At 42.0% G+C, this 23954-nt stretch overlaps 1 protein-coding gene across 1 annotated transcript; it reads left to right on the top strand.

The window, feature by feature from the left end:
- Positions 1-851: 851 nt before the first annotated feature.
- Positions 852-23180, top strand: zzz3 (zinc finger, ZZ-type containing 3). Its single transcript, XM_080033475.1, has 12 exons — positions 852-965; positions 6308-8075; positions 12084-12222; positions 13238-13385; positions 13506-13618; positions 14596-14667; positions 14913-15014; positions 16383-16478; positions 17535-17684; positions 19765-19899; positions 21104-21204; positions 21570-23180. Exons 2-12 carry the CDS (start codon positions 6373-6375, stop codon positions 21712-21714), a joined length of 2904 nt encoding a protein of 967 aa, XP_079889601.1. The 5' UTR covers positions 852-965; positions 6308-6372; the 3' UTR covers positions 21715-23180.
- Positions 23181-23954: the final 774 nt, after the last annotated feature.

Consider the following 23954-nt stretch of genomic DNA (forward strand, 5'->3'; position numbering starts at 1 on the left):
GTTTATATGTTTTTAAGGTGTTATTTTTAACCTTTTATTCTTGTGATGCAATAGTGGATTTTATTTGTGAAAAGTGCTAAACTTAGAGAAGCTCCAAAAGGACATGGAATCAAATTATTATATTCATTATTTCTCTCTGTTTTCCTGTGAAAACAAGTTAATTTGAGTTGTATCGAGATAAGGGGATAATCAATTTGATATTAGGACCGTTTGTTTTGTAATTTAAAAACTGATACAAGACTTGAACACTCATGTAAACCAGTAAACTTATTTCTGCATTTGTTTTGTGCTTCATTGTGGAAGCCCTAGAACAATGTAGTTAATTAGATCATGGTCTGCATGAATTACAATGTGAAAAAACTATAAAATGCGATATAAAGTAATATTAATATAGGCCTTAAATCATCTGTGGTGTCTTATGTACAACTATACCATCAAAACCCCAATGTATAAACCTATACAGTATGGTATAAACAGAGCAAACCGCTTTTTATTATCTGAACACTAGTGACCACTAGGCTATGTATGAAAGGGTTAACTTCTTCTTACCTTGTTGCTTATGTTTGCATGTTTACAAGGTGTTATTTTTAACATTTTATTATTGTGACCCACTGAGTAGATTTTATACCTCTGGAAAAGAGGCTATAATAAACTAAACTCATTAGCATACTTATAATATAGATGGGTTGAGAAAGAAGGGGGTGGGTGGCTAAATTAGAAAAAGGAAAAGAAAAGTCAATTGTGGAAAAGTCAACAGTAACGGGCTGCATAACAAGTGTAAATAAACATAATTAATAAGACAGGGTGACCTCGGTGTGTTTGACCGATTGCGCTCTTTGCTGGAGTGTAAAAATGTACAGTTTAGTGTTGCATTTTGACGAGCGCGGTTGAATATGCTCACACACCCCGGGAGCAGAGTGAAAACATGGCTGCGGCCGAGCGTGCAGCAGATTTACGGAAGTGAGGTATGTGTAATTCTCCAGCTACAAACGCTATTTTAGAAGTGTACGTCCAGTTTCAAGAGCTTGTGGTGCAGCGAATGAAAAACTGCTGGACGTATTGGTCTCAGTGTGAAAAAACCTCTATGAGCGGCGTTGTTGGAAGTACACACATACATCGGCAAAGTTATGCGCGGAACAATCAGCTAATATGCGGCTACTAGCATTAGCCGCTAACAGGCTAACCAAGCCGCTCCTCGGTTCATAACCACACTGCCTCAGTCTGTGCGCTTTAGTTTGTATGTAAACCCATGTTAAACGCAATCTTAGTAGAGATTACCTGCATTAGTATATGTTGTATTAGTGGACTTGAACGCCTGTATCAGTAAATTGCTTGGTGAGCTAACGCTGCTACAGCTAAACTCGCCACGATGCAGTTAACAGGAAAACTAAACATTCACAGGAAAGTAAATACATTAGCTTAGTTATTTTGCAGTGTACGTGTTCATTGGGTGTCATAGGAAGTGGTCAAAATGCTGTTTTAAATTTCACAGGTGCAACAGTCTGTAGTTTGGTGTCTCTTTAAATTTAGCCTCGAGAGCTAACGGGCAAGTTAGTTAGCTCAAAAAACGCTCAGCTTGTCGCCAACTGGGTTAATTGTATGCCCGTTTTTAAGTTTTATTAGTGGACTTTAAAGAATGCACCTGCTGTAAAGTTTCGTTAAATAAAACCGGCTGCACGTGCACATGCACCGTTGTCTAGTCCCGTTTAGTTTAATCTCATCCTCTCGCCCCCCCAACTTTGTCCATATTGAGCTCGCGTATGTTTGGGATTTGAGCAATTCTCATCGGCGTGTTTCCCGACACAACTCCGTGGATTTTTTCGTAGTCACTAGGCCTCCGTGGAAGTGTTGAACTACAGGTCAACAGCAGGCAAACACTGACGGTAAAGCGTTACAAAGCTAAATTTGTTTACCATAAACCATCACATTTCACTCTAGTCTAAACTAACCAATAGCCTTCACATTTAAGCTAATGATAGTGTGTGTTTACTTATGCACAGCTGGAGTTCACAGCCTCAATGAAACCAGTATTTAGCTTATGTCCCATCTGTACGTCTTGGTTTTGTCACGATAACAGTAATGACATTAGCACGTGTTGACATAAGTTCACAACCAAACACGCGCTTTTGGTTAAGAACAGGAAGTGGTTTGATTGAGAGTCAGTCACACATGGGTCACGTCTAGCTAGCTGCACTGACTGATGATAACATTTCCTGGCTTTGACACTTTAATAATGACTCGTTGAACTGTGTCCTGTGAGTTAAGGTTGTTCTTTTTCAACCTTGTCAGTATCAGGTGGCTACTATGGATGAGTAGGGTTTAAATGATACTGACACAAAGTGATATCCTATATATACTAACACATATCGATACTCTTGTGATTTTAGATGCTAGATAATTTGATGCTTAAAATAAGGACATCTCATGGAAAGATTCAGCAGTCATTTTATGATGACTGTTTGGCAGATTAAGTTACATTGCTGCTCTTTTGCTAAAGCTGTCAAACAGGCTGCACTGCTTCAGGTTGATAATGTTGTATTTATAAGACTTCATGAGGTTGCTGCCTAGTGTGACTGGCTTTTAACTAATTTCATTAAATATAGTTATGTGACCCCCAACTTTGGAATGTGTTTCCCTGTCAGCCATGAATGTAGAACACAGAAAGTAAACATACAATTACACAATTTAAAATCTAAGTTCAGGCTGACACTGGCAGCTTCAATATCAATAGGGGGTGGTTCAGAATTTGAAAAGGCTGCTATGTTATAATAAATGAATTAACATTGCATTATACCAATAGTTGTTTCATTTGTCAATGAGTTTATCGATGTTTCAGTATTGACAAGTCAGGAATGTGCTGTAGATGTGCCTTAACAAAGATAGGGATAGTTTAGTTTAATATGTTAGTATTCTCCCTGTCATTCCATAGAAGTTATCACAGTTAAATGTTTATATATGACACTAAAGATACCCACAAACATAACATTTCTCTTTGGATCATTCATGTGGGTAACTGAGCTTTGCATATACCCGCCAACAGCAGAGAGTGACTATAAATCACATGCTGGTCTCTGCTCTACAGCAGTGCCTCCCAACCTTAATGGCTTTTGACCACATAAACAAAGCATTGTCTACTTGTGACCACCGTCCTAGATCAGACATTATGGCATTTAGTGTGTTGACATGACTTACAGGCAGTTCAATCAAAGGAGGCTTTATCCATATGAGAATTTTATTTTATTTGAAGCACTTCTTGGGCTCAAGTGTGTTGAAAGTATACTGTGTTTTACAAGAAATAATAACTATTGAGGAAAAGCCAGAAATAAATCATATATTTTATGTTGCAGAAACATGTTTATTGTATTTATAACTCTTTTTTTAATACTATTTTAAGCCCTCGGAATGATCCTTTCTAGATTTGGAACCACTGGCCGAGAGTATCTATTGTAATATTCACAGTGTGTTTTACTTTTCGGAGAACCCAGTCATTTAAGGAGTGTGTTGATGATTGGCGCTCATAACGAATGTTCTTGAATTGGAAACAAACACAAGCTATCCTAAATTCTCTCTCTCCCTCACCACTTTAATTTTTATTGCGACATTCCATTATTCGCAAGTGATATCAGTAAGTATATAATTCATACATTATGAATAATAAGCAAGTAATACATATATCGTTTAACACGTAATTACAACTTTATTTATACTCTTTCATGGGTGCAAAACTTGAATTCAGATTTTTCCAACAGGCACATGAAAGCAGCATTAGATTATTATATAATTACTTGAGGCTTTGGCAGTTATGCCATCAATGCGTTAACTATTGGTAACAAAGGAACTGTCTGCACCTTTTCATATAGATATTCATCTAAACTGTTACCTGGATAATTTTGAAGTAGTTTTCTAGCTGGTCAGAGGAGGAGGCTTAATTAGTTTTGTCGATTTGTGTCCAAGGGTGAGTGCTCGGTCTGAATAAACGCTCTCCCCTCCCTTTCTGTCTGTCTTTCTCTTATTTTATGCATGGACAAATCACATTAGCTATCTCATCTGGAGGCTCCAGCAGAGTGTGAGTAACATGTGCATGTGGTAGGGCTTGTTCCAGGTGGCTAATATGTTAGCTCCCTGAAGAAGTATGACCAAAATGTATCTGTTGCTAGGGTAGCCTCTGGCTTTTAATGTTGCTGTTTTAGGACAGTGCAGGAAAAGGGAGGGACTGTCCCAGGAATGGCAACAAGAAGCTTTTTAATCAGCTTTGACACAGGCCAACACACAGATTGATGCACTTGGAATGAATGTAAACAAACGCCACGTCCACAATGTTAATTAAAGTAATAATCTTTCTCCTTTACAATGAATGGGAGACTTTGACCATGTCTCATATTGTGCTAAAGGACACCACCATGTGAGATCATGTCCCTCTGAATATCACTTCAATATGACCTTTACCAAGTCTTGTTTTGTTTTTATCGGTCTCGAGTAAGATTTATTATTTTGTGCCATGAGAGATAGAGGATACTTCAATGTCAACTGTGTTTGTGAATGTTCTTGGGAATTAGGGAGTGAATGAATTCTCCTCGGGGACTCAGCTTGCGTTACACATATCTGAATCTCAGAGCTATACATCCAGAAATGCGTTTTTTTTTTACTAAAGGCTCTTGCTCTTCTTCCCTACATGTATTAGTAATCATAACATAAAAACAGCACTTGGTTGTAATCCGTATGTTTGGGGTTTGCTTTTAAAATTTTCCGTAGATTCCAATAAGTTGTTTATTGTTCGGAACATTGAAGAGTTTCTAAACCACTTGTAATGTAAACACTATTACTGGAGTCGTATGTAATATGAAAGCTACTTTGCTATTGTGTTCACTCCATGACTTTTGCTATGTGCTAAATCAAAATACTGAGGGAAACCAGAATAAAAGCTGGCTGTATGCATTTATGTATATATGTTGATGAGCAGACCTGGAAATCAAGTTATGCATGCCTAAAAAAAACACCTTAATGTGAGATAAAGGTGATTATATTAAATGTGTTTATGGGTGAAATTATGATTGTCTGACCTGGATTACATTTGAAGTGTCTCTGTCTTGATTAAGACATCCAAGATGACTACTTAATTTGTGCCCGGTAGCATTAATTTGATTTCACACTGTAAACCAGCATTTCTGTTCCTATTCACAGCAATATACTTCATCAGCGGGATACCTCAGGCAACACACAATGATTTTTGGAAGGCTTTGTGCCTTTTATAAACTGTGTCAGGAAGTTAAAACCTCACGTCCTAAGCCTCTATGGTTCTACTATAAGCCTGTAAGCTTTGTGTTGGATTCTTCTTGTCAGAGCATTTACATTTTTTTTAACATTCTGATAAATTGTGGAAGAATCGCAGCCTGTTTGTCGACTGGCACAACTGTTATAAAGAGATAAACGACCTACAGTTTGCAATGACAGTACCACGTTTGCAGTGTTATCTCCTCCGAATTGGGTGTGAGAATTACAGTGCGTCTGTGTCAGAAATCAGTCGACCGTTAAAACATATATTTACTCTGTGTGACAGAATAATCAGTCATCTCTGAAAGGAAGAAACAAATATCCCCTCACTGAGACTAACATACTCCTACTGTATGATGCCTTGTTTATTCGATTTATCTTAAATGGAGGTAGTTCACCTTTTTGTTAGTTATCTACTAGCCATCTTTTGTGGGCTTTTTCATCATTTAAAAGGCTTGTTGTCACCTTGTATCCCTTGAGTTACCAAACGCATACGGATGAGCCTCAAAGCTGTGACATTTGTGAGGTTTCAAAGGAGACTGAATGGTTATGTAGGCTAAATGGAAGATCTAATCTCATTGTTTTCTGTTTCATCTCCTGCATGTATACAATCTTTCTTGGATGTATTTGCCTTTGTACAGTCCAGGGATCATACATCTAGTGCCTGTGGACAGAAGGTGTTGCTTAGCTACAATGACAGTAGAAATCAATACCTCTCTGTTTGGAGCTGAGAAGCGGTATTTAACAAAGGCCTTTTGGTGAACACATTTGTCTGAATCACCCTCGGGTACCATTTATACTTGGCTGGCCAGTGAAACCAATCAAACCTAGAACCGTTGCAAAGGTAGTACAATAATGTAACATATGTGAGCTGTAAAGGTTTGCAGGGATTATTTTGACTTAATGATACGGCATGGTTTAGGCAAGGACTTCAGGATACGATACATATATCACGAAAATAAATATGACAGTATTGCTTTTTTAGTACAGCCCTACTTAATGTTGTGCATGTATGTGTTTGTGTGTTTTTTTGCAGGTTCCCGCTTTCTGCTGCAGAGGAGACCGCACCAGGATGAGGAGACTGTAGGCCCCCGCCGTAGTATGGCCGCGTCCCGTTCCTCGCGCGTCACAAGGTCGTCAGTGGGGCTCAATGGATTGGACGAGAACTTTTGTGGTCGAACCCTCAGGAACCGCAGCATCGCCCCGCCGGAGGAGACCTCTGTGTCTCCGCTACCGAGGGCCCGCTCACCCAAGAAGAAGCAGGACTCCAAACAGGACGGAAAGCAGGAGTCCAGACCGGACTCCAAACAAGACTTTAAGCAGGAGTCGCCGAAGCAAGACGTTAGGCATGAGTCGAAACAGGGCGCTAAAAACGACACCAAGCACGATACAAGGCAGGACACAAATTCAGACGGCCAGCAGCCGGACTCGTTGCAGTCAAAGGTTACAGACTCAAATTCTTCTCCAGCTGAGACGGAGCAATGGACCGGCTCCAGGAAGCGGGGCGGGTCCTGTTTAGAAAAAGACATTAGTCCCGAGAAATCTGAGAACTGTGATCTAGGGAAGGGGCTGCGGGACCCCTGTCCTCAAAACAAAAGGGCCAAGCGTTGCTCCCGCTCTGGAGATTCTCAGGGACACGACGAGGACGACCCGGAACTTCTGAAACCCGAAAGTCCCGCCTCTGTTCCCGAGGAAAACAACAGTTGTGAAGAGTTTCCCAGCCAAACCTCTGCTTCTCACACGTCTCCCGCCTCGCCTGTCCTCAGTAGAGTGGACGTCGAGGTAAAGGTGGAGGATCAGGATGGTCACCTGGAGTGTGACGGGGCAACCGAGCCCTCGAACTCTCACAAAGCTTCTAACGGACTCGGAGAGAATAAAGCTGAGGAGCCTAGCACACCCACTGAAGAGCCTGGTGCGAACCCAAACCCTAGCACCACCAACTGCCCGTCGCTGCTCAACGGTAGTCAGACGACGGGCGCTCCCTCGTCCCCGAACCCCGCCGTGCCTTGTAGAAACTCTGTCCCTTTGCCGATGGAGGTCTCTGGCTCAGGGGAATCGCCAGCTTCGCCTGCTACCGCGCCTACATTCGAGGACACTGTACCTGAGTTAATAGTGGCTAAGGAGCAGGTGGAAGAGGTGGAGGTCGACGTGGTGGGCGACCCGCTATGTCTATCCTACGAGGAGCAGGTGATAGAGACTGACATTGATACCAACGGACAGCCATTAACGCCAGTGCACCAGGAAGCTGCTGCTGCCTCCACCTCCTCTACCACCACCACATCCAACATGAACTGTAGTCCAATCAACAACAACAGCAACTCAGGAGAAACTACACCCCCGCTGACAACCACCCCCTCCCCCACAGAGCCAGGATGCCCCCCTTCGATACCCAGCACGCCCCCCTCTTTCACGGAGCTCTATGAACACAGATACACCCTGCGGACTTCACCCAGGAGGGCGGCCACTGGTGGCAAGGCCTCCTGCTCCAGGCTTGGCTCCCCTCCCAGAGACAATGGCCCCTTGAGGGAAGAGGGGGAGGTGGTGGTTGGGATGGAGGAGGAGGAGGTACCTTGTTCGTCAGACTATGTTGTTGGCCCGACTAGTAGTGAGAGGCCGCTCTCTGTGGGTCCCAATGACGGGGCAGGTGGTGAGGACATTCTGCCTGTGGGGGGCACGGAGCTTACACTGGCCCAGGTCGCAATGAAAGAAGAGGAGTTAGAGGAGGAGGAAGAGGAGGAGGAGGAGGAGGAGCCAGACGTTTATTACTTTGAGTCGGACCACCTGGCTCTCAAACACAACAAAGAGTATGTGGGAGCTCCGCGGGGATTCTGCTCTCTCTCTCTCGCTCTCCTTTTGTTGATGTAGCTCTCACACATTTTGATATCTGTGGTCTGTGATCATTGCGTTACTTCTGGTCTTTGGTTTTGAATGCAACAGAGATGCATTTGAGGCCGTGTCCACACGGTACTGTACATGGATATTAAAAAAAAAAAGAGAGAATTTTCCACCATACCGTTTGCAGAAAAAATTCTTAATGAATACATCAAAAAAGCCACCTGCAGATTTTAAAATGTTGCTTCACTATAGTTGCACCAGAAGTGGTCTGTATACAGTAGAATACAGTGAACTCTAAAAAGGGCTGTTAACTTAGAGGGTTAATTAAAACGGAACTGAGTTTAATTTATACAAACATGTGGCGATACCAACATGAAACTTAAATAATTTTCATGTGAATAAAAAGCCTTTTTGGTTAGCAGACACTCCCATACCTTACTTCCCAAAGGAAACATTGAATTTGCTTATAAGTGAGTCTGTGTTTTTGCACCACTAACACAGAGACAGAATGTTAAATTATCTCCGTTATTATTGTAGTCTTTTCCTAGATATTATGGTAATGTAATATCGGAGAGCATCTTACTTACGCTCCTGTCTTATTGTTTAGGTTTTCACACAGTTTGGCGTTTAATTTCCACCTCTCATCTAGTGTTGTTATTGTGTGAATGAGCTGCCAATTCCCTGATTGGATGGTACATTTACTCTGCTGATTGCGTGAGTGTGTGTCTCAGTGAAGATGAGTTGTTTCAGATTAAATGGATTTCTCCGTGTCGGGCGGTGTTCCTAGGTGTTCCTAGGGTTGTTGTCATGCAAGATAAGACGTTTATGTTGGTTGACAGGTCTCGTGCTGAGCTCAGTCAGGCACTGCTAACTGCACTCTGGCAGATCAGCTGATTCATGATGCCTCTTCATAGGAGGAGGGGCAGAGGGCTTTAAGGGTTAGGTTAGATTCATCATCAGCTGAGAGACCAGTATTGGTGAATGTTTTACATTTGGCTTAAGAGTAAGATTTCACTGGTCTCGTGTTACAACGTAATTCACGTTTCTGTGACATCCCAAGTTTGAGGTTGTGCTGACTGAGGAGAATTTTGAAGGCTCAAATCAATACAGGGAAAAGTCATTTTAATGGGAACATGACTAGGCATTAAGGAGATGCTGAATATGCAGAATTGACAAAATGAGTGATACAGAACAGCTTGTGTTTGTATCTTACTGCTTTGTCTGTTTTGACACAGTTCCCTCTTCCTACATCATGTTAAAATTGTAAAAAGAAACCTCCTATCCGTGATTATCAGGAATGGCATTAATATGGTAATACTCTTTAGGGTGCTATGAAATCCGTAATTTTTTTTCTCCAAATTTAGATTTTTTTTTTTTTTTTTTTTTCAGAATTCTCTTTTTTACTTTTTATTCTAATTTCATCATCAGAACGAGTGTGCGCTGAAAAAAACCAAAGGTGTAATTGACAAAAAGCATTTTCATTATCATAGATATGATAGGGCCTTAGCTGTTATCCGGGCCAGCTTTTCATTTGGCTCCAGTGTTGGTCAGCGGACCTCGGCCCAGCAGGTGGCAATGGAGCACCAGGCCTGACACCTGGCCGGAGTACAGAAGGCTGAGAGTCAGAGCCAAGACCTCATTTCACCAAAATCAGATGAATACACAGATCATCTGTTCATCTGAGGATGTCAGCATGCACGCTGCTTTCTTTTGCAGAGCACTTACACTTGAATCAACAGGAAATGTGCACTAGTACATTTTGGTGCCACTGCTGCAGTGACAGATTTACTTTTTGCATTTTTATTTCATTTATTTATTGTGTAAAATAAACAACATTACAATAACAGAAATTAAAATATGCATACAGTAATGCACAATTGGGACAAAATAAACCCCTTAGGGCTTGGAAGATGTGCCCACCTAATGTTCAAGTGATAATTCTGTATTTTTGAAGTTGGGTTGTATGAAGTACTTCAGGCATGCAAACTCGTCACCTTTCGGTGAAATTCACCTTTTTGAAAACAAAATTGGCCACTTGTGTGATTCGTGGAGATCCGTTGAGAAAATATTTTTTGGGGGGGGGGGGTCCGATGGCCGGCCATGGCCGTTGCACACGGGAGTCCTTGTCGCGGCTGCTTATACATTCAATGGAGAGGCGAGCGGGCAGAGAGATGGAGAAGCGAGCGGGCAGAGAGAAGGTGCAGCGTTCTGTCAGGCGGCACAACAAGCGGGCGCACTCCCTTTGAACTTTCGCTTCCGTGCTGCTCGTCAAACGCATGCGCGCGCTCGTGGGATCCTCCGCCCGTCACTTCACACGGGGAGCCCAACGCGAAGCCGCGCGGCCAGCTGACAGCGCGAGCGGAAAGTCGCCTACCATCTGAAACGGCCGAGCGCGAGCCCAGAGACGAGAATTTTTCGCCAGTTGTGTTGATACATTGTATTGATATAGCCGAAAGAAGTCCCGACGGAGTCGACTGGAAAGCCCAAAAAATACATGACTGAAGTAAGAGTACAAATTAGAGGAAAAAAAAAAGTTACATTCTGTTAACGTTAGTAGGCCTACATGTAGTCTATAGATAATTAGCCAGACATTCAGTCAGTGACAGACAGTTCCAACAATACCAAGACAAAGAAACCGAACAGCTGATTTTTATACCATAAGGAGGCAGAAAATAATTCAAAAATGTTGCGCCAACTAATGCATTCTCAATGGAGAGGCGAGCGGGGCTGGGCAGAGAGAAAGCGCAGCGGGCAGGGGCGGTCTCAACGTCTTGTGCATAGTTTGTCTAATACCCGATGGAGATGGCGGTCAGTGCAGTCATTTTAAGGAGTTTGGAAGAGACGTAGCTGTAACAGAAGTCAGCCTTGTGCTGTTTCATAGGGAGCCAGCAGAAAAACGGCTTTTCACAAAATCTGTTCAATTGTGGAGTTACTGTTTCACTGCGGATTTGCGGACTGATATGGTTCACTGCACCAACGCTACAGCAAAAACACATTACAAATGCATAATACAAGTTACAGTTACAATGAAAGTTTTTATAAAGAGTCTAAAAGAAGGAATAAGAAAGTAATCTACAAACAAGAAGACAGTTTACTGTCGATATGTTTACACACTGCAGTGAAGCACAGAAGTCGCTGACACTGTACAAGCTCAGCAGAGTTTAAAAAGATGCTATCTGTAACTAATGAAGGGACTTGAGGTTAAACACAGTTGACTCGTTTTGCTTGTGGGATTTTTAAACCACCAACAGCTGAATAAATTGTGTCCTGTGCATTGATTTTCATTCACGTCCTGTTAAGAGGAGATTGATCCACTCTGCTTCACTGAGCACCTGCATTAGGCTTATGGCCGTGTAGGAAGCTGCCACATTTATGTCGATTCCTCCGGCTCTTGCTCACACTGTCTGTAGAGCCTCTGGAGTCAGTACTGCACTTTAGTCACTGACAGCTCAGTTTGCAGTCGCCCCAGAGGGTGTGAGTGGAAGGTCGGCTCCTCGAGCACTGCAAATCCCAAGTGTTTTTATTGCAAAGGTTTTTATATTGCTGTAAAATCTGAGTGATGTACACAGTTACAGATCAGAAAAGTGTTTTTTAGAGATCTGGTTTTACACATCAGATGTGTATTTGTTCTTACCATAGGCACTTTTTTTTTACTAGCTGCAGTTCTTGACACTATAAAAAGTAACTCTAAAGGTTTTGGGTACTCTCCAGGGCAGCTGGCATTACTTCCAGAGAGTGCTGAGATTTATAGCACAGCCAAATGCCTGCAAATGCGTTATTTAGCAAAAAAGGGTGAAAGGTTTAGATAACGGTTCATATCTTGTGCAAGTGTTTAGGCCCTCAGCACCATGGTTGAATAATACATGGTCTGTTTGGTCTAAAAGTGTGATGCACTGCAGCATTGCAACTGTCGGGTTTAATAATGTAAGCTCTCCTTTACTTCCATTGTTGTCTTACCTGTGTCTCCTCCGTGTCAGTTATCAGAGGCTGCTGCAGACCATCGGAGTCCTCGAGGCCCAACGCACGCAGGCCATCCTGGACCTGGAGACGTTGGCGCGGCAACAGAGGGAGGCGCTCACCGACCCCATCAGCTTTGTGGAGCAGCTGCAGAAACAGGTGACAAACAAACCAATTAGTGTGTCCTTGTGTAATAACTGCACTCACCGGCCACTTTATTAGGGCAACCTGTACAATCTAATGCTATGCTAGTCTATCCTAATGTTTGTTTTTTGTTGACATTGTCATATAGGCGATGATTCTTCTGTCATATGACTCAGTTGAAGCATTGAAATCTTAGTTAGTGATGGTGGAGGAGGACAAAATGTTCAGATTTTTAATATAGTCCAGTACAACACCACATTTAACTATGACCCCAATACGAAACATGTAATTACATTTACAAATGACACATTTACAAAAAAAATTGAGATTTGTAGAGACTGATGTTGTTGCAGGCCTGTTTTTCAGTCCTGGATTATATAGTACAGATATAAAGTGGCCACTGAGTGCATATATTTATGTTAATATGTAGTCATTAACTCTGCATCAAATTCCCTACAACATAAGATCTTGTTCTTGGTTTTTGCCTGAGGATTACTCTGCTGGTTGAAAAATTGCTTGAATAAATATTTTGGAGCTTGGAGAATTCAGTGTGCAGATGAGTTCTCCTTTTCTGCTGCATGAGTAAGTGTTTGTTTTTCGCTTGTTCACAACGGGGCCAGTATGTGCACACTGTCCACATTTTGTACTGTGGATTTTTTGAGACTACTTGAGACTTATTTGATACAATATGAAGCTGAATGAAATCATACATTTGTGCAGTCCTGAAAATGTCAATACAAGAGCAGAATCGCTGACTCCACATTTTAAGGGATTTATATGGAAAAATGCAAGTAATATGTGCCACCTTGAGTCATGTTAAGCAATGATTGGACTGAAAAGCAGGGTTATAAAAGCACAAATTACAAAGTTATCAAAACGTAGAGGCATCTCCGACAAAAGTAGAAAATGCCCCAAAACATCAAAGTTGTTTTCTCATATGATATCACATATCTAACCTTGTTGCAGTTTGGTTTATGGAAGTCATGAGTTCATTTGTTAATGTATTTTGACATTTTCTGGTGACCCTCAGGTGAATCTGGCTTTGCCGTGTCCTCAGCGGGTCGTCCAGCTCCCTGACATTGCATGGGAACAGTACACCTCAGGCCTCGGGGACTTTGCCAGAGAGTTCTGCGACAAGAAACGGAAAACTAGGCAGTTAAAGCTGATCTTTGACCAAGGCATGAATACATTTTATTTGTCTTTATCATGGTGTGTGTATGTTTTAAAATATAAATAAAAATAATCACAGATTTTAATGCCAGTTAAAAATACTAATTCTGCTCATTTTCTCCTTGCAGGTTTGCCCGATCGACCAAAAAGTCCAGTTGAACTCAAGAAGGAAGGAGAATCCTCCACCATGTACTCCTCTCTGCCAACCAGTGACTCTCTTGAGAATGGAAGCCAATCCCAGGTATCACTCTACCTCTGTACTAAAATAACACACACACACACGGACACACACACATATGCACACACAGTCCAAGAATAAAATGTAATCTTAGGTGTTTGAGAGGCCAGCTGCTCATGTTTCCATAGATACCATCTTTTGTGCTGCCTGCTTTACTCTGCCGAGGTGTTAGAATGGGGGAGATGAGGTCGGAGTGAGTCGGGCCGTGTGAAAGGATAATATCCTGATGATGATTTTTAGGCCAAAATGCAGGAAATCGGTGACTCACCAGCTACACTTAACGCCACGGTGTAGCCACATCTGAACTAATGAAATACTGGGAAACAATCTGTTATGTGAGCACTGCAGTGTGTGTTTGTGTACTTGTGAAGCCAGCTTTGTGAGGACATTTTGGCAGGGCTGCACTTTGGGAAACGGCATCAAAGGGCTGTTTAAGGGTTAAGACTTGGTTTTAAAGTTCAGGTTAGAGTAAGGTTATGATTAGGGTAACTGTTGTTTCCAGTTGAGGTAAGGGGCTAGGGAATGCATTATGTCAGTGAGGGTCCTAACAAAGATAAAAGAGTGTGTGTGTGTGTGTGTGTGTGTGTGTGTGTGTGTGTGTGTGTGTGTTTGTGTTTCCCCCGCCCCCCCACATTGTATGGGCAGTAACGGTGCACTTTTAATTGATTATTGGGATTAGTTAGTGCAAAGCATTGAGCACTGAGCAAACAACTCCTTAACCATCCCTGTTTGTGTTGTGAAAGCACATTTGCATTCCGCAGGATTACACTCTTTGAATTCTAAGAGGATTTTGTTTGTCAGTCAGAGGAATTTCTTTCCCCCTCCCCAGTGACACATCTCAAGTCACATCTTTGTCTTGTCAAAGTGACAGATTCAGCGTTCCAGGCGGTTCATATGCACAGATCTCTTCAAATGGTGGAGAGACCGTTATTTTTGTGTGGAGCTTGTCTTCTAACGTGTCACTCTTGTTCTCTTGACAGATGATCAGGGGGAGGATTTGTAACCAAAACAAGTCCGACACATTTAACCAGCTGTGGACCGTGGAGGAACAGGTATGTTGTATGATGTAAGATGTTGCACTGTATTTCATCAGAATGACTCAATTAAAATGTGAAGTGTGAAAATGAACATAGACATTATTAGATTCTTTCCAGGTGTTATTTTTGTTTTCCAAAAACGATCTCTCAAATATACAGGAAAATCATATTGTGAAATGATTTTGTGAAGTTTCAATGTTTTCTATTAACAACCCATTTCCTTACCTGGTTTTCCCCTGTTCTTTTGTCTATTGTGATAGAAAAAACTGGAGCAGTGTCTTTTAAAGTTCCCTCCAGAGGAAGTGGAGTCCAAAAGATGGCAGAAGATAGCTGACGAGCTTGGCAATCGAACAGCAAAGCAGGTGAAAGACAGTTTGGATTACACTGAAACAAATGCACGCTTGTCTGGTCCACACTTAAAGCCACTACGATTAACATGGCACGTTGGCGTCCCCTTTGGACAAAAGCGGTAGTATTTTTACGACGCCCGCTGTCGCAAAGCTGTTTCCTAGCGCGTGCCAGGCGCGTGAGTGTGAACTGAGAAGGGAGCAATATAGTGCATGTCCGTGTGTTGAAAGTGTGAGGACTCTTTTCGGCTCTGTGAGAGTGGTTTTGACACTGCATCAACTAATGCCAGTCACTGCCAGTCACACCTGATTGCAATGACTACTCTCTCTCTCTCACGGAGCTGAAAGATTACGTGTCCGACTCCTCACAGAAAGCGAATGAACGAGAGACGGCAGTTAGTATGGATCACGATGAGGTAATGTGTTTATGTTGTTGTAAATAATGACTATTTCAGATAATGGTTATCTGATGATGGTGAAGCAAAGCAAACTTTGTGTTAGTACCAACCGCTCATTCATTTAGGAGTAAACACTGCAGTCTAGTTTCGCTCTCGTGAAATTGTATGCACGTTGCTTGGCAACGCCCTGGTCCCGCCCGTAGCCTATATCACTCTCCCTTTTAGCTTTTCTTCATTGCATTTTTTCTTTGATGGTTCAGCCCCGTTATCAGTCATTATGGCGACAAATAACTGTCTCAAACAAGGCTCCCGCTCCCCTTCCCTCACCTGGAGGGATAGGCTTCTCAAATCGCGTTGCTGCTCCACACTGAAATCTGCGACCAATACGGATATGTGACCATAGAGCCTGCACGAGCGAACCGAAAATCGGATTGGGTGTGCGACCAGACCAAAAGCAGTAATAAAAACTATTTAAAAACGTCTTTCTTTGCACTGATGGTCTCGTTTGCTGTTAAAGGTAATTTATGATTATCAGAGGAAACATGAGGCTGTTTAAAAGATATTTAAATGTTACTCGTAGCCGCTTTAACACTCTGTCGTTTAGAACATTTGGGTTATTTGTGCATTAATTTTTTTTATAAAAACTCGACGACAAATTACAGAATGTATTGGTGAGATAAGCAGAAATAATGTCAAAGAACAAACAGGTCGTGCCTTTGTATACTTGTTTTAATTTGCATGTTCTGACATTGATAAATCTGTGTGACCTTACTGTGGGAAAAAGCCTTTGAGTAAGTGCAAGTCAGAGCAACCTTTATTACAAGTAGAGTGTGCACTCTGCAGTCCTACAAAGCACAGACCGACCGGTGTGATCACTGCACCCCCTGCAGGTGCCCGGGTCACACATTGGCCTGACCTCAATTACTTGAAACAGCTGTTCCTCGGTTGGAAATCATTAACGCATTTTCCTGTTGAAACATTCCAGGTCGCCAGTAGGGTTCAGAAGTACTTCATCAAACTGACAAAAGCTGGTATCCCTGTGCCTGGAAGAACCCCCAACCTGTGCATGTACACTAAAAAGGTATTTACTAAACCCCCTTTAACCATACAGCGTTACTAATGTCATTAAACAAAGCCATTTGAACAAAATGTGTTGTTTTACATTAGAGCTGCAATGATTAATCGACAAATCGATTATTAATCGATTATTAAAATAATCGCCAACTATTTTGATAATCGATTAATCGTTTCGAGTAATTTTTTATAAAATATAATTCTCTGATTTCAGCTTCTCAAATGTGAATATTTTCTGGTTTCTTAAATCCTATTATGACAGTAAACTGAAATATCTGTGTGTTTTGGACATAACGATACATTTGAGGACGTCAACATGGGCTTTGGAAAATTGATCAACATTTTACACAATTTTCTGACATTTTACGGACCAAAACACTAATCGATTAATAATCGATTAATCGAGAAAATAATCGACAGATTAATCGATTATCAAAATAATCGTTAGTTGCAGCCCTATTTTACATATATACTTTCCCACATGAAGCTATATCAAATTTTGGAAAGAATAGTTTTTTTTATCATTCTATTGGTTTCACTTAATATTGCCCAACCCTGTTTTTAATGATCTGTAAAAGTGCTATAATTTTAGTGAGTAGTAGAATTAGTTAGCAGAATTTCTAGAACAAGCATGGGCTAAAAGAAAGATGGCGTTGTATCAGTCATTTTCTGTCTGGAGGTGACATTGCTTCTTTTCATTTCTGTGGGTATTGACTGGCAATCATTTTATTTAATGTACGAGATGTTAGTTCTACTGTTAGACACCTCATAAGAAATTGTCATAATGTAACTGCTGCAATAGCTTCTCTTTTTATTTCCTCTCGCAAAATGGAATGTGTTGTTTATGGATATTGGACCGAAAGCTTTAGATGAAATGTGTTGTATCGGTGTCATATAATTCAGTATGGTTATGGGCCACTAAATAAAATCAATCAATAAATCTGTAGGCGTTGCTATCCTATTACTTAGAAGAAACACAGTAAACATTAAATTAAACGGTACATGTTTAAAGGGACCCATTTTGATGCTGCCTGCCTTGTAACTGTACGTGTATGTTCCCCAGGCATCCAGTAAGAGGCAGCACCACCTAAACAAGCACCTGTACCGGCCGTCTACTTTCCTGACGTCCTACGAGCCTCCGGTCTTCATGGACGATGACGATGAGCGTGCGGCGTATTACAGCAGCCTGCAGGACCCCTCTGCTGATGACTCGGTCAGTCCTTTGTTACATCACAGAACACCAATGACTGGAAGCTATGCTGCTTTCACTCCTATGTGTAAAAGTAGAGTCAGCCACTCTGGAGAATGCTGGTTGTCAAAATCTCTTCTTGTAGAAATCTCCTCACAATCTGCGTCCTGTCCGTACTGTGTGTGCGCTGAAAAAGAACCCCACTTTTAATACACAGCCTAAATAAATTGGTATGTAAACAAAGTGTATGTAAACAAAGGGGGCCCACCGTTGCTTACATCATGCCTGTTTACAAAGCCTAGGCTGTGTATTAACACTGGATTTTAAAGGCGACCTTTTTAAGTCTGGTTCATTTTAAACTCATTAAACTCCCATGTATCTGTCCTTGAAGATTATCACTTTATTGGCCCTATTCCCTCGACTTTCTCGTTCTCGCTGATCCCTGATCAGACGGCTGTACTTTGCTGCTTAATTAAGCCAATCACAACCTCACACTTCCACTTCTCTCTCATCATCCGCAGTCTAACCCTCGCCTTATCATGTAAGCAGTGACCTGTGAGATAAATATAGGGAACAGCTGCATGTTATGTGCCTCTGGGGAGCTTGTTTTATAACTGACTAGTTAAAGTTGCAAAGTAAGCAACTGTGCCCATGTTCCCTGCCATGTCAATTACATCTGCTCTCCCAGGGTGCTCCGTGCTCTTGCTTAGGCAGAGAATCTAACCTCTACTAGAGACTAGTTATCTTTTTTGATATAAATGAGATTTTGAAACGACAAAAACATTAAGGGTTAGGGCCAAGGGATGAATTGGGATTGGGCCTTTTCATCCCTGTTAACTCCTCTTTAACACCGTTGGAATAAATTTTGTGTTTGACCGTTGATCATGGACGTCTGTAACTTCTTCTTTTTTTCTTTTCTACCACTTCCATCAGGGCATAGTGTACTGGTTCAAACAGACCAGATATACACTGTTTGCATTTAAACCGTTCAACTCCCGATGCTTGCCTTTACCCAAGCTCTGACATTTTCTTTTCCTCCCTTTTTGAAGGCAGTAACCTTTAAGTAAAAGCGGGTCACCGTGCCCTGCTGAGAACACAGGCTGCCGGCTCCACCAGCGCGTTAACAAAACCTCTGACACAGCCTGTATGAAGCACAAAGTCACAAAGGTGTTGCCAGCGTGGGCCACAATCATTTCTCACTTCACTGGGTTGTCTGTTGCCCTGGTCGTGTTTGCAGGAAGGAATGAATGTTTTCTGAAGGCAAAAGGTGTCACAGGCTTAGCAGGATTCTCACAAAGCCATTTTCTGTCAAAGATTTGTTTTGTCGGTTCGGCAGGGCACGGTAACCCTAGATCTGGCTTGCATTTCCACTGCTGACAGTAGTCTTACTTGGTACCCGGGGTAAATGCCGGGCAGCGATACAGTGTATGGGTCAGAGCCGTTCAACAGTGCTGGCCGCTTCGGCTACATAACTGTCAGGTCACTGTAGCAGCGGGACACAGTGTAGCCTGCTGATTAATTAAATGAAGAGGAAAAACGCCACACGACCCAACGCCAAAAAGCTGCGTGCTGACATTTTTCTCTTAACACAAATTTCTTCAATCTTGCCGAGGTGACTACACACAGAGGCTTATGCAGTGTTTAGCTCCACCCCTTTGTTCCTGCCTGGTACCCCAACAAAAGCGTGACAAAAATTGCTATGGCACGGTTCGCTTATTTTTGTACCCTTTGCAACTTTCGGCTGCGGGAACGCAAATAAATGTGTGCCATACCGAACCACACCGGTCAGTGGAAACGAGGCTTTCGGTGCCTTTTGTGAAGGAGACAGTCTCATGTGTTTTCAGCGGAAAGTCAATCTCTGCTTACTGCGACATTGCTGCCCTAACAGAACAAACTAAAGATTGGTGTTTATGGATATTTTGCTCTTGTTCAGCTAACATTAGATTGATCAATAGTGGCAGCAAACATCCAGAGAATATCATTATCAGATGGGATCCCTGGAGTCATGTAGCGATGTTTTGATGCCTATCATCTGCTCTGTCTCTTTCTTTGTGTGTTAACATTTGTGTGTGTGCGTGTGTGTGTTTGTCTATCCCTCACACAGGACGAGGAGGGCATACCTGTGGAGCTGAGGAGTTTACCGGAGTACAAAGAGCTGTTAGAGCTGAAGCGACTGAAGAAGAGAACGCTGCAGGAGATCCATGAGGAGAAGGCCGGGGTGCAGCATGTAGGATTCAAGGTGATGACTTTGCACTCTTCTGTTAAATCATTAAACCCAGGCTAGGGCTGGCCCGAATTATTCGAATATCCGAGTATTCGTTTGTTAAATTAGTATTCGGAGCTCAATTCAGTATTCGGAATATTCGTGTTTTATTATTATTTTTTTTTTACATTTTTCTTTTTGCAAAGGTAGCTCAAACTGCAGTATATTTTGTGAGAAAATAATATTTGGATACACAAGTTATAAAACAATTGTAAAATACAAATTAGACGTTCATTTAAAATATATCATCGAATTATTTGAACTTTGACCTAGTTGGCCGGTGCCCTTTCAAAGCGCAACCGGTGATATCAGCTGTAGTAGGCTACGTGATGTTACCAGAGTGAGGCAAACTAAAAGCGGCACCAAGCGCAGGAGGGAGAGAGAGATGGAGGAAGAATAGATTGTGTTCCTAATAACTCTATAGGCTACCACAACATTAGTGCGATTTCGGAAGGAAATGTAATGCTTGGCGTAATGCTAACGTTAGCTTAGCTCAGCTGCTTGTTTACATTCAGCGCTGCTATTCAGCCATCATCAACCGTGACTTGCTTGCATCATGGGAATAGGCGGTCAATAATGGATATAATATGGACACAAAAGACTATCAATATTGGATCTTTATATGGAATTATAAATCCCCGAAAAGATGCACGTTCCTGGATGAATTGATAAGCTCTTGTATGGGTTACGATGGCGCAGAGGACAGCTGATTTGGAACGGAAAAACAGCTGTTCGCATCCAAGGGGAAAAAGTAAGGACTCCGACTTTACTACCGTTCGAAAGTTATTAAAGCATCAACAAACTACGCAGCTTGCTGTCTCGGCTCACACACTCGGTTTCAGTGGCATTATTAATGTTGGTTTGATGGTGTGTTTTTCTGGAACGAATATCCGAATATTCGCTCAGAAAAACCAACGAATAGTCGAAGCCTGAAAAATGGCATTCGGGCCAGTCCTAACCCAGGCTTCTAAATAAACACTTCCCCTTGAATAATCAGGGGTAATACAATCACATCCAGAGTCAGAGGTACTGTACAGTAAGCTACTCAACAGGGGAAAAGTTTAAATAAGCATACAATAAACTTTCTTCTAATGGTCTGTGAAAAATGAGTTATTAGTTTTATACTTTTCCAGAAAGGTGTTCTAAAGCTGTTGTGTGTCTGTGTGGTTGTTCTGTGCAGTGTGACGTCTGTGGCATGGACCCCATCCAGGGAGTGCGATGGCACTGTCAGGACTGTCCGCAGGACAACTCGGTCGATTTCTGCTCCAACTGCTCCGACTGGTGAGTTTCTTCACCTTTTGCCGTGAGAGTAAACATGCAACATGCATAAGTGGTAAATGGTAAAGGTGGGATATATTTATTTATTTAGTTTTTAATTCAATTGTATTTGTATCGCCCAAAACCACAAACAATAGTTTTAAACATCCATATCAGACAGGCCTTAACTATAAGCACTGTGACACGCTGAAAATGTGCTGTGTGGAATCTTACAGAGATATAGATGCAGTTTGGTCAGCAAGTATTGATTTGATCTGAAGTAAATTTGTTTAACTGCTCTTTCCTGTGACATTTATCACTTCTTCCTTCACTGCCAAGACTGTGGTTCTTAAACAGCCATTTCCCCTGTTCCCTCTCTTTCCTTTCAGCTTGTTCAAGACAGAGACCCACAAGCCGAACCACCACTTGGAGCCGGTGCAGGCGCCCGACACCTTCCTGGACAGGGACTACTGCCTGCCCCAGAACACTGGCTACAACTACCTGGACCCAAACTACTTTCCAGCCAACAGATGACAGGGCCCCAGGCGCCTCTAGCTCCAGGCTCGCTCCACATATCCCACAGGCCACTCTGTGCATGGCGCCTCCAAGTCCAAGATAAACCGCTTAACCCGCCGCTAGCTAGCAGGCAAAGCAGAGCAGACCACGCTTCTGCTGCTGGTGGGAATGGGGCTGTTGGGGAAACTGGCCTCCATGACTCAAGCAGCGGGTGGCCATTTTGGTTCTTCAGAACAAAAGGGGGGCCCTGCTTCCACCTCAAGCCAGGTTAATCAATGGATCTGTGATTTGAAACGATACACTATTTTTAAATGAAAACAGACAAAAAAACAAAACAGATGGCACACCGACATTCCCGAGCCCTGTGACTCCAGGAGGGCTGTTCCCCTCATCATGTCCAGTTACCTCCCTGTGCTGCTTCAAACCGGATCAGTCTGGTGGAGCGCCACCCACTGGAGACTTTTGGTCATAGTGGACTGTGAAGTTGTCAACTCAAGATACACACAGGTGGTTTGTGTATGTGTGTGTGTATGTATGTGGTTCTCTCTCCGTGTTATGCAAGAGTGAAAAAATGTTCTAGCTAGGTAATTGGTAGATTGAGTATTTATGAGTGGAGAGAAGTCGTGGTGGTGTGTTTGTGGCCGCAGACTGTAGGAGGTTCTGCTGCCGATCCACGTGACATTCTACACACGGACCTGTACGCGTTTTAACGGATCGTTCCCTACCACTGTCACACATCGCTGCTCTCTAAACCCCCCCTCCCCTCCCCGTTCAACTTTCAAACACACACTTTCATCTGTATTTCCTTTCCCTTAGCACTATCCACTAAAACATGTCTAACAAGGAAGCACTACAGCAAACGTTTTTGAAACCAGGCGAATGGGAACCAATGGAAAAGTACACAAAACTTGATTTTTTTTTCCCTTTCTTTTTTTCTTCTCCACCCCCTAATGTGTGCCGTCGTTGATCATGTTGAGTGTACAAGTATTGGTGAAAAGTAGCCAGCGCTAGTTGCTGTGTGCCATTTTTAAAAGAGAAAATTTGTTTTCTTTTTTTTTTGTTGGGGGGAGGGGCAACACCGCCACCTCCGAACCTGGCCACAACTTCTCCCTTACCGCGAGGCGACCATCGACATCATACATTATTGATCCAGTCATCATGCCTCTAGATCTTTCTTTAATTTTGCAGTACACTTTAAAAAAAGGTCCATTTAAAAGATTGTATTTTTATTAATCTATTTAAAACAAAAGAATTGAGGTAGAGGTCGGTGCCTCCACAGTGGAACAACCCACACAATTTTATACACATAGATTTTGTTGTGCTTGAGTAGACACCATTTTGTATGGTTTTCGTCTCCTTTCCTCACCCCCTTTGCCCAGCTTCAATATCTGTGTATAACAGTCTGTTCTTATGTAAAAAAAATAATTAATAATGTAAAAAAAAATGCTAGAGGAGAACTGTGGAAATAAAAGTATGTGAAAATAGTGTTTCTACACCTGTGGTTCCTGTATTATTTTTATTCTCAAAGCTCATTTAAAGTTCAAGATATGGTTCAGCAGTTTAGAGATGCTAAGGTTTGTAGATTATTTAAATGTATGACTTGAGTTATTGAAATCCCTGTTTCCACTTGCTCTGATGGGAGGAATTGCTGATGTTAAATATCTAAACAAAACAGATATTTCAGAGTGTCATTTTATTGGCCAAGTGACTATTCGAGTAAATGACCAGTAGTTTGTTGATTAATATTGGCGGACTGGTCACCTTTTGATTATTTGAGAAGCAAAATTAACGAAAACTAATGATCACTTTTTCTGCCTGCGAGGAAGAATTAAGTGTTGTTTTTTGTTGTTGCTTCGGTGGTTTCTTCAAATGATGTAAAATAGGTTTCTGGGGATTAAAGCTCTTTAGAAACCCCCAGACGTCGAAGATATATGAACATTTTAATACTGCTTTATTTCTTATTTTTACATTCATGCTCCAAACGTGATGTGACCTTTGTAGTCACCTCAAATAGATGCTCCCTGGTACACATTGAGTGCTGCTGTTAAAGGTAAATTATCTGATCCAATCCAGATTATATGACACTTAAAGTTGGATACACGTTCAGTTCAGTATTTTTTCGATTGCCAAGCCGCTTATTACTAGTTACAGTTCATTTAAGTTCAACTCATTTTTTGTTGTCAGCTTCTTACCAGCAGATGGGGCTGTAGGATCAGCTCTGACCGTTAATTGCCTCGCAATACACGCACATATATAGA

Source organism: Ammodytes marinus, assembly GCF_949987685.1.
Source record: "Ammodytes marinus genome assembly, chromosome: 9".
NCBI lineage: Eukaryota > Metazoa > Chordata > Actinopteri > Uranoscopiformes > Ammodytidae > Ammodytes > Ammodytes marinus.

Excerpts from the sequence above, each read along its gene's own strand:
- zzz3 (XM_080033475.1), top strand. The coding sequence starts at position 6,373 with ATGGCCGCGTCCCGTTCCTCGCGCGTCACAAGGTCGTCAGTGGGGCTC. Across the intron at positions 13,619-14,595 it reads AGAATGGAAGCCAATCCCAG|ATGATCAGGGGGAGGATTTG; the intron begins GTATCACTCTAC and ends TTCTCTTGACAG. Across the intron at positions 15,015-16,382 it reads GCAATCGAACAGCAAAGCAG|GTCGCCAGTAGGGTTCAGAA; the intron begins GTGAAAGACAGT and ends GAAACATTCCAG.